The 12,791-nt window shown below is 36.5% G+C and overlaps 1 protein-coding gene across 2 annotated transcripts in view; it reads right to left on the bottom strand.

Annotated features, from left to right (window-relative positions):
• The window catches only part of STXBP4 (syntaxin binding protein 4), a 65,679-nt gene that overhangs the window by 31,557 nt on the left and 21,331 nt on the right, over positions 1 to 12,791 (bottom strand). For both annotated transcript variants that reach the window (XM_031060922.1, XM_031060923.1), the window contains exons 14-20: positions 12,555 to 12,667; positions 11,811 to 11,897; positions 10,675 to 10,740; positions 4,874 to 5,050; positions 2,528 to 2,644; positions 1,954 to 2,003; positions 694 to 824 (exon numbers count right to left, since the gene is read on the bottom strand). In XM_031060922.1, coding sequence (XP_030916782.1) covers positions 694 to 824; positions 1,954 to 2,003; positions 2,528 to 2,644; positions 4,874 to 5,050; positions 10,675 to 10,740; positions 11,811 to 11,897; positions 12,555 to 12,667 — 741 coding nt within the window. The remainder of the gene's footprint in view (positions 1 to 693; positions 825 to 1,953; positions 2,004 to 2,527; positions 2,645 to 4,873; positions 5,051 to 10,674; positions 10,741 to 11,810; positions 11,898 to 12,554; positions 12,668 to 12,791) is intronic.

The following is a 12,791-nucleotide window of genomic DNA, read 5'->3' as shown; positions in this document are numbered from 1 at the left end:
CAAAACCTCCTGTGACGTACCATTTCTGTTCCATTTTTGTAAATCAAAATTGGATTAGAACTGACATGCCTGCTCAACTATAGGCAAATACCATCAAAATACACAATCATTTCAATGATCTGAACCAGGAATTATATGATAATTCAAACCTGTTTCTTAGATTTTCAACTGATGCAGTTTATTACAGTTACTCTCATGAATTACCATCATTTTCACCAATGGGAACAGCTTTCTGTTCATGACCTAAGGACATACATGGATATCTCCAAATGGAACTGTTGCCTACATTCACTCCCTACAGCAACACATCTTCATTAAAACACTTTGATATATGTTCATGTAAATCCAGCAGAATAACATTTTGTAAATATTCCAGTATGAAAAACAGAGCATTAAAGTAATGAAATTCTGCTAGTTTTACATGATTCTGGTAATCTTCATATCCCTCACTTTGGCATTAATTTTGTGCTGTAAGTTTTCCTGTGAAGAAATGTACTCTGGAATAACTTTATATTCTAATTATAGTTTGATGAAGATGCTGCCTGAGCTGACAGTGAAACTGCTCTGTCCTTCCATGCTAGGAATGATTTATTCAGCCAGTTCACATCCAATTTTAAATGAAATTATCCATCTTCTTGGCTGATGAACTGATACCAGATTTCAAAGCACACAGAGATGGACACACTCACTCACAATCTACTTCCAAAATGGCACGGACAGACTTGGCAAGGTCCCTGGCATCTGCTGCAAGAGCTGCTGTGACAGTAGGTCCGACCCTTCCCAGCCGAGCCAGAAGTGCTTTAGTGGACAACGTTCTCCTGTCACTAAGATAATAAAAAAATAAGTGTTTATTTGTAATATGATAAAGGAAACTGCTCCTTTTAATAAGGTAAACTGGTTTTTCTAAAGTGGTTTTGTTCTCACTGTATGAACAAAAAAGAGGCACGCTCTCAAATCAGTGAGTTAGCCCCAGCAGCAGTCCTGGCTGAACAGTGAAGGTATTTGGAAAGTTCAATTCAAATAACATTCAGAACTCAAAATGCAGTGTCAAGGACTCGGAGGGTGTCAGGAAAGGAACTTGAATGGAATTTTCATACCAGCATTTAAGAAGGGACACTGCTTCATGGGACTCAACTTTTATCTTCTCTGCTGTTAGTGAGTCAGTTTGTCACCTTGGCTTAGTATTTGATAATTAATCCGTTCACTAAAATAAATTCTGTGAACTTCATAAAACAGACAACATCATTGTTGTGTGCAGTGCCAGTGGGAACTGCATCTCACTGATTATCTACGATATCCTAGTTGGTCTGAGCCTGCCTAGGTATTTTGAAATAAAGTTCCAGTTCACTTCACTTAAATACATTTAATTTTCTTGAGAGCTGTATTGAAAAAAAACTGCAGGAAAGAGACTGAACAATTTTACTATTACATAAATATTAATGACATGCTATCTGCGATATATAGGCACAATCATGCCAATTTTCTGAAGGACCAAAGGCTGCTTAAATCTTCTTGAATATTCCCAGCAGCTTTTTAAACAAGAAAAGTAACAAAATATAAATGGATATACATTTTATAAATTTATTTATATGCTACTGCATTCATTGTGATGCAAAATCCCCATGGAAAATCTAAAAAAAAAATTAAAAAATTATAACCCACTGTTACGGTTCCTTGCATTTTAAGTAATCATTAGTACATTATAATTACTTTATGGAAACATCCAGACAATCATAGCTATGTAATTACTAACTGTTTTAATTTAATTCAGAGGTTTTTAATGAAGCTGTATCCTGAAAGCCTAATTTATAATTCACGCCATTTCCTCTCCTTCAATAAAATGACACTCAGAACTATGCAGCAAAAGTATAGAAAAAACTAGCTACAAGGCAGTTCTTTGAGACTTGGAAACAATAGTAGAGTTTTTCATTATTAACATTGCCATTTCATTACCTTAAAATTGTTGAGGAAGTAGAGTTATCCGAAAGTATTTCATGTACAACCTGTTGGTCATAGTCAAGAAGTTAACAGTTTATAAATCAACACAGTCAAAAAGTTAATACCTTATAGTTTGATCTTCTATTTGGGGGTGGGGGACTTGATTGGCAATTAAATAGTCTAGTGTCTCCCAGCTAGAAGCACAAAAGTAAAAACCAAAATATTATAACCCCTTTAAATGAAGTAAATATAACACTATCCCTTTTTTTGTTGTTGTTTCATAACATGCTAAAGAATTATCAACTATTAGCTTTTCTGCCTTTTTCTTCTGAGGAGTTTCACAGAAATTGATAGAGTTCAGGTGGAAAAAAATATGTGATTATTTTCATTTGTCCAGTACAGCAAAACCCAAAGATTATGTAAACCTCTAGATGGATTTGCACACTTACACATCATCTATATTTCTAGGAATGAAAGGATCTCTGCAAACTGGTTTATAGCCATTTTACTATGCTCATTCCTCACAAACATCAACAAAAGAGACAGTCTTTCCAAATAAGATACTGTTAAAAATGAAAGGCAAAGTTACCTCTACAAATTGTAGCAATTTTTCAGTGGCCACCTCAAAGGTCTTCCTGGCCGACTCGGATTTCCGCAGCTGGCAGTCAAGCACTGTAACCCTCTTTCTCAAGTCGTGAATGCTCTCCTGGGAAAAGTATTTTAAGGTTTTTATTCTAATAATTTTCCTCCCATGGTTCACACAGAGACACAGTGTGAACAGAGTGTTTGGAATGTTTAACATGCTCTTTTCTACATTTCTGTAAAACATAAAGCTGGAATGCCTGAGCAGCTGGCAAATCAGCTCCAAACTGCAACAGATTTTGGCAAATGATAGAAAGGTAAATTAAAATTCAAAGATAACAACAAGGATAGGGCTGAAAATTGAGAGAGTTTGAACTGACTGATGAATGGATCAAAAATACCAACCTGATGGTGACACTATCTCAGCAGGGTGCATAAACAGCCAGAACAAACTCAGTCCCCTAGTTTGCATCCACACATCCATCGGCCAACACAGTAATTATGGCACATCTTGGAGGAAATTGCCCCCTAGGATGTCTCTGCATGTACTTGTATAACCTATTGATCAGTGTTATGCATCCCTCCCTCCTTCAGTACAGAAGATGTGAGCCCTGTTAGATCCAGCTCTGGAGGCTCTGGGTTTCATTAGAGTTCCTAGCACTGTTCCTGTGACAGGACCATGAGTAAAGTCCTCACGTGTACCTGGGCATGTCTGTTTAGCACAGCTGTCTGCTGGACACAAGATCTAGAAAGATCTCTCCAAAATACAGAAAAGGCACTGTAGTTAAAAATAAAGCTTTTCATCACACTGCAGGTGATCATTCTGAAAACCTACAACTTACTCTAAAACCCTTACAAAATAATCACCAAACCCCACTTACTAACTTTACTGGAAGCAAATAATTTGTCTGCATACACTGTACAAAGCAGCAGAATCGTCATCCCCCTGAATGTCAAAGAATCTGTTGATTCAAACACCTTTTTTTGGTAATTTCACTGTAAACTCTGGAAAAGAAGCTGGTGAAAGAACTCACTCTTTCACACTAAAAAAGTGAGAGGGATCAATCTGATTTTTATTTATGCCTCAACATATGTTATATTCCATTTAGTGAGTGTGTTTTATGGGGAGATTTACTCATGCATTAAAGAAAAAAAAAACAGGTGTGATCCTGCCTAAAACTTGGCTCCTGTAACTGACTCCCCTTTTACAGCAGGATGGGGAAAAAAGGCTATAAAATGGAGTTGGCACCTACTTGATACTGCTTCTTTTGGATAAGAAATGCAGAGATTGAAATCTCCACACAGATATTGTAGTACTCAGTCAGAATTTCAGGAACTCAAGCTAGAATCTCTGGAACAAACCTCCTGGAAAGCAACCCACACTGATGAATTTCTTAAAATTTGCCTATTTATAGAAGTCCTAGAAAACAAACAGTGATGCAAGAACACCTGACATAAAAGATGGAGCATCTCACCCAGATGTTCAGAAAAAACACCCAGGGTGTGATTCACCTCATCACTCACAATCAGATAATTGGAATTCCTCCTGGGAGCCACAGGGACTTCCTAAGCTGTTCTCTGCAAGCTTGTTTACCCCAGAGCTTCACTTTACCTTCTAATGTCTTGAAATATTAAATTAATTCTCAGGATGAAACAAGGCAACATTTCAGTAGGTTTTCTTCACCAGGTCATATGCACATTCATTTTTCATGAGAAAAACAAGGTAACCTCGCAAATGCCAACCTGCTCGCACTTGTTAAAACTGTGTCAAAAACACAGGTCAGGAGTTATGAAAAAAATTTTTGAAGTGCATCAAATATTTTATTTCTTAGTCTGTTCTGAAATGCCTTGCTGGAGATGAAGTAGACTTAAAATATGAGGCTCAATTAATTTTTTTTTGCAGGATTAGTAGCATTCAAATGATTACCTTGATTACATCTAAATTTACTTTGCAACAGGACTGGACTTTACATGGTTGTTATTTGCCTAACAGAAACATAAACCTGAAGGCCATTTTCACATGAGTACAAAAGCATACAAATTTATGCAAGGTGTACTCTTTAAAGACAATATATCTGCAGCCCAGAAACTATTCCATGCTTAATGCTTGAGATGTGCCATTCTGACCTATAACCCACATATACTAGAAGCTCCTGTTTTTCCAGCCCAAAGATGTCTGGATAAAGGAAGCCTTGTACACTTCACATTACCCTCTTCAATCCACATCATCCCAGTTATTGAATAATAAAAGACAAACAGTGACCTACTTTAGAAAAGCAGATGAAAAGAAAATGAAAACCAGATACATGACAACAGCAAGGAAACCATGGTAACTCTGACAGGCTTTGCTTACTTTATTTTGGCCAGAATGCTCAGTGAGCTGAGCCTTCAGCTCTCCAATTTCAGCCTCTAAGAGGCGAATCACCTCTTCATAGTCCAGCTCCATCCCCCGGGCCTGCCTCTGAGCAGCCTCTGCAAGGTGAATTCTGCTGCGCAGGGCTCTTGTCTCCTCCACAGCTGCCTTGGCTTCCTGCAGATTATATAAGTCAGTGGAGAAGTTACAACTCAAGCTACCAAAAAAAAAGAGCAGATTTAGCTCACAACTACTGCAGTTGGCATCAGGGCTACCTGTTAGTGTTCATGGTTAGAGGGCTCAATGGCTAATTTTTAACACTATGATGTGCAAATGAAAACCAGGTATGAGAAGAGACATAATTTTCCTAATAAATTAAATAACAAGTTCTATAATTACTGAAAATCTACTTGAATAAAAGGCTTTCTTGAAATGCACCAGATGCTGTTGATCTGCCCCATTGCTTTCACGCCAAAAAAGTACCTTAATGAGATTTTACTTCATTTTATTTTTATTGCATGAATTCACACTCTAGTCACAGCTCACACATCATGTAGATGGACTTTTAATACAAGTAATTCGGTCCACACTCTTTTCAGAATCAGTGCTTTTTTAAAAAGTCTATTTTTCTGCCTCTTTCCTGGTCCTATTATGTTCCTAATATCCTGGATTATCACAGAAGAGTGATAGATAAAACTTTATATATATATATATACAGAAAATAGAAAATCAGAAATTGTTACCTTTTAATTCAGCTAACGTAATCCCTAAATGTTGCAAAATCTCCTTTCAAGAAAGATATTGCTCAGTTCATTTTAGGACTGAATATTAATTTAAATTAACTGATTAGTAAATTAGAAAGCCAAACTAAAGGTCTGTACAATGGAGTTTGTTTACATTCATCTAGGAATAAAACAAACAAACTGCTCACCAAAATGGACAGGCTCACTGGCACCAAAATCACTGAACCTTCTTTTCCCTCAGCTATTAATTAATCTGTAGGAAAAGTCACTTTATATCAATTTTCTGAATAATTAAAGTTATCAGATTTGAATACACAAATTCACAGAGCTAGAAGTTTTTTGTAGAAGTTGCTCAGTTAATGATACTTAGGTGAATATTCTATTCCTGGTCTACCTATTACATCTTATAATTATATCCTGGTTGGGAACGGAACTAGAGGGAAAACAGGTGGGTGCTTCTCCTCCCATAGAGGAGAAACACACTATGACTCTTTACCATAGGGAGGAAATAACCTTCTAGAAGCTAGGTTTGAAACTGCTGTTTCTAAAAAGCCTAGATGACCAAATCTTCCTGTTTTGTGGAAGAAATTGCATATAAAAGGTGTCATAATAGAAATGTCTAGAGAGGTCAGTTAAACTTAAAAATGCAGATTTAATTCTTTCCTAACAGAGAAGCATTTGTCCTGTACAATCAATATCCTTCAAGGTAGGTTTTCCTATATTTTGTGATAATGTTCTTTCTGTAAAATGCTCTACCAATCTCAGCTTCATATGACTTTTAACCTCTACACTGGTAGTCTTAATAGACAATACATTCTGGGCCACAAATCAGTTAATCTCAGTGACATAAAACCAGTACATCATCTTCCTCATCTTTGCAATATAATACCAATTTGGACAATGGCCAGGGACATCCTGGTCTCTCAGAAAACAGAGCAGTGGAAGTAACCACACATGTAGAACAGCAACACCATTAGCGAACACAGATGACATTGGTGTTGCATAATTTAGAGGTTTCTGTTACAGGGCACAACCACTAAGCGATCCATTTAAGTGACCTTTAATTTGACAGCAAGTAGAATGATTTTCTTTTTTCCTTTGGAAGCATTTAGGTGAACTACACAAGGACCAGCTGCACCTGGAAGCACAGACTCATCCCAAGCTTATTGCTCTGTGTGTGTTTTTCCTCACGTTGGTGTCACAGTTGTGTGTTTACAGCACTAAGAGCAGTGTGAGGGTCATTACTGCTCACACTCCCTGAAAGCACAGCAACCACCCCACCCCTCCTGCAAGCTGCTCCTGGCACTGCTTTTTCCTAGAAACAATTCAGGGAACACAGGGACTTCTAGGAAGTTATCAACCTACAGAGGTAGAGGTCAAATTACTGCCTTTGGGGAAGGCACTTTCTTGCCAAAATGAGGCAACAGCAAGAGGAGCTGGGTCCTGCTGCTACAGAGGATGAGTTGGGAGCCTTCAGCAGCAAAGGCATCCTTGGGAAACAGGCTGGAGGTGGGAAAAAGATTCTTGGAGACAAAAGTGAAAAGATGCTCTGACGTTAAGTTTGACTAATATAAATGAACACAGAGGCCTTGAGAAAGGGTGGCATCTTGAAAACCCACACTTAGGAATTATTTAAATAAACTGACATGAGAAAAGTGAAGAGAAAATTGCTATTATGAAAAGGGAGGTCTTCATTTTCTAAGAAGACATCCTTGAGATAAAGGTTTAATCTCTTATAATCCAGAATTGCCTTTACTCCTCCATTGTTTTTTCGGAACCCCAGTTGTTGAATATTAATTTCTCTGTAATAGCAGACTAAGTATGACCAGATTTCAACAGTGAAAGACCTAAAGGAATAATTAAGGAACAATGGCTTCTTACATTACAATGAAACAATTACACACACTACAACTGAATTAGTAAAATTGTCTGACACACCAGAGCTGTTTGCTGGAGCAGAGGGGCACAATGGGAAATGATTCCATCGGGTTTTTCCATTCTCCAGTTACTGGAATTAGCACTGTGGGCACACAGTGGGTTCTCTCACCTGGCAGGTAAGGGGGCCCCACCAGTGAAGAATTGATGGGTAATACCCAGTTCAGCAACACGACCTCTTGTCCCACTCAAATGTATGAAAAAGGGTCCAAGATCAGGCTGGACAGGGCTTGCAGCAAGCTGGGATAGTGGAGGGTGTTCCTCTCCATGGCAGGGGGGTGGAATGAGATGAGCTTTAAGGTCCTTTCCAACTCAAACCAATCTAGAACTCTAAGACACAACAGATAGGCAATCTACATCTGCTAATATTTCATTTATATAAACACCTCATGGGACCTATTGTCCCGATCTGGTATGAAGCCACTACAGCCAATAAGGAACTAACAGCTGGAGAAGAGAAGCTGAATCCTTAAAAAAGCAATTTCAAGGTACAGGTTTGTTCCTAAGCCAGGTTCTATTTCTTCCTTGGATAAATTCAAGCATAAGAAGGTTTTATCCAAGTTTTATTACAGCCACCACAAACACCTAAACTAAGATATTCTTTTAAACTCTATGAAAATTGTAGTTACAAATCAATCGTGCTTGTTGATTAATTCTACAAAAATTGTATATTGAAATCATTCTTTACAAGAAGTTGGAATATCTTTACTATGTATTAAAATAAAAAACCTAATGAAATAAACCAAACACTTCTTTCAGGCAGGGTGAAATAGATTAGATACCGCTTCCAAAATAGCAGCCATTCAAAGCCCCTATTTTCCCCTTAGAGAAAACAAGCACAGAGTAGCAAATCTCAGCACTATGAACCAAGTCAAGGAGTTTGGGATACCACAAACAGTGTCTTATCTTCAGAACCTCTCCCATTTCCTATGTTTAGCTGAGTGCTCCAGCTGACAGAAACTGCCCAGAAAAAGCTGTAGTACAGAATGGATCATTCAGGCTGAAATACCCCAGGACTCTCAGGCAGCACAGGATCCAGCCCAACTCCTCCAGGAAGACAGAAGACATCATTACAGATTTCACATTCGTGCTCTTGGCAAGACTTCAGGCACTCTGAAGTGCCTTTCTGTGTTTTGTGCCAATTTCAGCTTACATATGATTTCAAGGAAGCCCCAAAGATATAGTGCTATATCACAACTTCAAAGCAAAAATAGATCAATTAATGGATTTTAATTGTCTCATACCAATATTAGAAAATAATTACTACCTCACTGCAAGTTTAGCAGCATTTCTAATTTTAAGAGTTTATTCATGCTGTTCATTACTGAGTCAAACACTGTTTAATGAATTGGTACTAACAAAGCATGTTCATTAACCAGAATATTTGTACCCCTGTCTTAATTAATCTGTAATCTCTGCAATTAACAATTAGTAGAAAAGAGAAATACCACAAAATACACCTCGATATATGATTGGTAACCTAAATCCTCATTTAAAACATTGTTTTTTCAGGAAAGCAGTTATTTTAAAAAATGTTTAAATTATGCTGAAGTCAGAAGACCTTAAGCACAGCCTTAAATTGGGTTTTTTGTTTATTTTGGTTGTTTGTTACTTTTAATAAGGCCATTAGGGTTCAATAATAGAAGTTAAATGGCAACTTGTACTATAAGTAGCCTATTTTTAGAAAGCTTATCACCATGAATCTCAGTGCCAATATTGTTTTTAAACAACAGAAATACATATATATAATAATATATATAAAACACTTGAACATGTACCAAGTATAAACAGGGGAAAATGTCCATTAAAAGCCCACTTTTATCTCTTAAAATAGATCATACAATGCTATAATTATATATAATTTAGTATTTCTCTTTCACTTCACTACATGGAACCCTTTCAATGCCTACAACAAAATCAGCATTTATCCCTGGGAGGTTTGCAGGGCAAAATTGAATCTCACCACCACACGACAGTACCTGAGAAAAATAAAAGTGGGAGGACCTCGAGTGGTGGCAAATGGGCACTGCTGCCACTTAAAACATCTTAAACCAGCCCTGTCCAAGGCTGCCTTCCCAGGAAAAGCAGGTTTGTACTGGGGATTGTACTCTGTACCAGCTTTAGCCTGGACTAATAACACTGAACAAGTGCTCTGGTCTAGAACAACACAGTCAACCCATTAGAGAATGGGAATTCAAGTGCATTACTGGAACAATCTTCCAAGTAAATTATATCCAGAAGATAACCCTATTTATTTCTCACAGTGTACAGAAAGAAACAACACAATACAAATGGAAAAAGCTTCCAAGCAAGCTCTCGTATATTCAAGGAATAAAGGCAATAATGAAGGTGTTTAATGAATCTTATGAGCAAGATATAAAACTAATCTTAACAGAGGGGATTTTCAAACTTTATCTTGCATTTTTTTGACATGTGACATGAGAAACCCACAAAGAACAGGAGCAGCAGTGCAGGAGGGAAGGAAAGCAGCCAGCTCATTAGAAGGAAAAGCTGACAGGGTGTTCAGGAGGAAGAGGGAACAGGAAATTTCCTTGGGTTTGAACCCAGGCTATAAATGACATGAGACTTACATTTAATTGGGAATTTCCTTTAAGAGACACAAGGAAGCCAAATACTCTGATTTATTGGTTCATAATTATAGATAGATTTGGAGGCAGAAAAAAGACTTTCCTCAGAAAACCCTGACTACAACTTTTTTTCCTGGTAATTTTTCACACTTAAGACTGGTTGACATATAAAGTATTTAATGTTAGGACTGTAAATTAGGCAACTGTTGCCTAAGAGCAGCAAAATCTCTTCAAGAACACTTAAGACTAGAAAGGTTCTACTACATAATTATCCCACTTCATTGCTCCAGCTGGTCTCAGGATTCCTATCTCAATTCAATAGCAGAGAAATCGATTACTGCTCTAAAAAGTGAAGAATCAATTCTCCACTTTTAATCAAAAGCTCTGTAGTAACACAAGAACCACCTTTGTGTTGAAATCAATGTGAAAGTATAGTCTATATGAGCACTAAGAGAAAAAGAAGTGCTCCTTTCTCCCTTCCAGAAAAAAATTTAAAAATTTTTACATGATTATAATTTTTAAGACTTCAACATACTTGCTTGACTACTTGTAGCTGCTCTGCTAACTGCTTCTGTAAGTTCACAGATTCAGACAATTCTTCCTATTTAAAAAAAAAAAGAATGATAAATAAGTTTGAACGAGAAGGAGTTTTAGTCCTAAAGCAATTAGCTCTTTCAAAACTACAGATAACAATACTTACCTTCTATCAACAACTTTTATAAAACCTGTGATAAAAACATCTCTAAAAGATAACTTTTCTGTGCGTTCATTGATGCTGTTTAAGTTTCTTGAGTATTTTAGAACTATTTACAGAACATTTCTGGGATGTGTGCAAAAGAGTGTAAGAAATAAGGCAATTTATTATAGATTGATGATTGTCAGTTTTCCACATCAGCAATTTAGGGACACCTGGTCAGTATTCACTGTGTTCAATGTAAATGGGGTTCTTTCATTTCAGTACAAAGCTCTCAGAAGAAAAATCATTGTGCATAGAATAGAGAACTGACCTCTGGCCATTTCAACCCAATGTTTCTGTAATTTACAGCAAGAATTTTTTTGGACCAATGGGCAATTTTTAAAATTGTCTTTGTCCCAAGCTCAGTACTCCTGTTGAAGAACCAGAGTTATGTATGCTGAACACAAAACTTCCTATCTTATGGTTTGTTAAAAAAGAAATTCAGAACCATGGTAGCAACCTGGGGTATTAAGAAATAATATTTATTGCTTTAGGACATGGGAATTTTGTAATGTCTGGGAAAATATGTATTAATTTTGTACACTGATTAATTTATCCTTCAGTTCTCATTCCTTTCAGAAGTATGAGCACACACTCAGATTCTGCAGTAACTAGCATCACCCATTTTAAAATAAAATGGCCATGCAAATCAGTCATTTCTATAAATTCATTTCTGTGAAATGTCTGCTTAGTCTCATTTCTCTATAGACCAGATTAAAAAATGTGTTAGCATTCAGTATAATGGCTAAAATTCACTGTCTCCACAAATATATTGCAAGCAATCTTCAAACGTGATTAGGACTGTTTGCACTGCCGTTTCATTTATTTATGAAAAACTGCATGTGAAATTCAAATAACCAATAAATTTCTATACACACTCAAAAAACCCCCTAGTCTCTTGAATAATTTAAAGCAAATAAAAAAATAAGTATTACCTTTAATTTGCTAATTTCTTTTAAAGCTTCATTTCTTTCTTTCTTAAGTTTTTCCACATCATCCTCCAAGGAATCACAGGTTACAAACTGTGTGTATACAAATATATAAGGTTGGAATGGATTGCTAACTATGTCTTCCATAATCTTTAACATCTTATATTAAAAGTTCTTGTTAATAAAACAAGAATATTAATTTTAGGATGATTTATAGATCTGAAAATGCTGAAAATGTTTAATAAAATTTTAAACAACTTATCTTCCAAATGAACAATTACTTCTCCTTTTAAAATGGATTAATAAAGTGTTTTTTAAAGTATCAAGAATATGTCACTATTTCCATATTTTAAATAATAAGGCATTATATTTTAGTGCTCATATACTAAAAATGCTCTTTTTTAAAGTCACCTCTAAAATAAAACGATTTTCATTGCAGCAGTAGTTCAAATCACTGGGCCCAGTAATTGTTTCTCACTGACACAGGTTGTAGCAATCCAACTTCTATTAAGAAACCTCAGTAAATCAGTGTTGTCCAGACTTACAACAAACCACAATTTAATTACATTAATTGCTTTCTACAAATTAGGCTGCTTAAAAAAGCTTCACAGAAACTAGGTTATCTTAAAGAACCCCATGCTGCAAAGCTGTTTTCAACACCTACCCAAGATTTGGAGTTATTTCACATACAATAAACTCTCCAGTAGTCTCCTCCCAACTGTTAAATCACTGACCAGGCACGTCTTTTACCTGTGAGTCCTGTAAGCTGGCAACTTCACTCATCCCAAAGGTTTCAGATTTGTGGCTGTCATCAGTTTCATTTGATTGCACAGACAACAGATTCCTTGAAACTTCAATGAAATCTAGGAAAAAAATAGTTCAGATTTTGTTGCTGCAGCCTGGAAGTTCAGTTTAGTAACAGATCATTGATGCAACACAACTGCCAATATCACCATGGACAGCCACTCTCATAAATGCAGTTTTCTA

Source organism: Geospiza fortis, unplaced genomic scaffold, assembly GCF_000277835.1.
Source record: "Geospiza fortis unplaced genomic scaffold, GeoFor_1.0 scaffold221, whole genome shotgun sequence".
Lineage (NCBI taxonomy): Eukaryota > Metazoa > Chordata > Aves > Passeriformes > Thraupidae > Geospiza > Geospiza fortis.
This window is presented reverse-complemented; position numbering and strand designations above follow the sequence as displayed.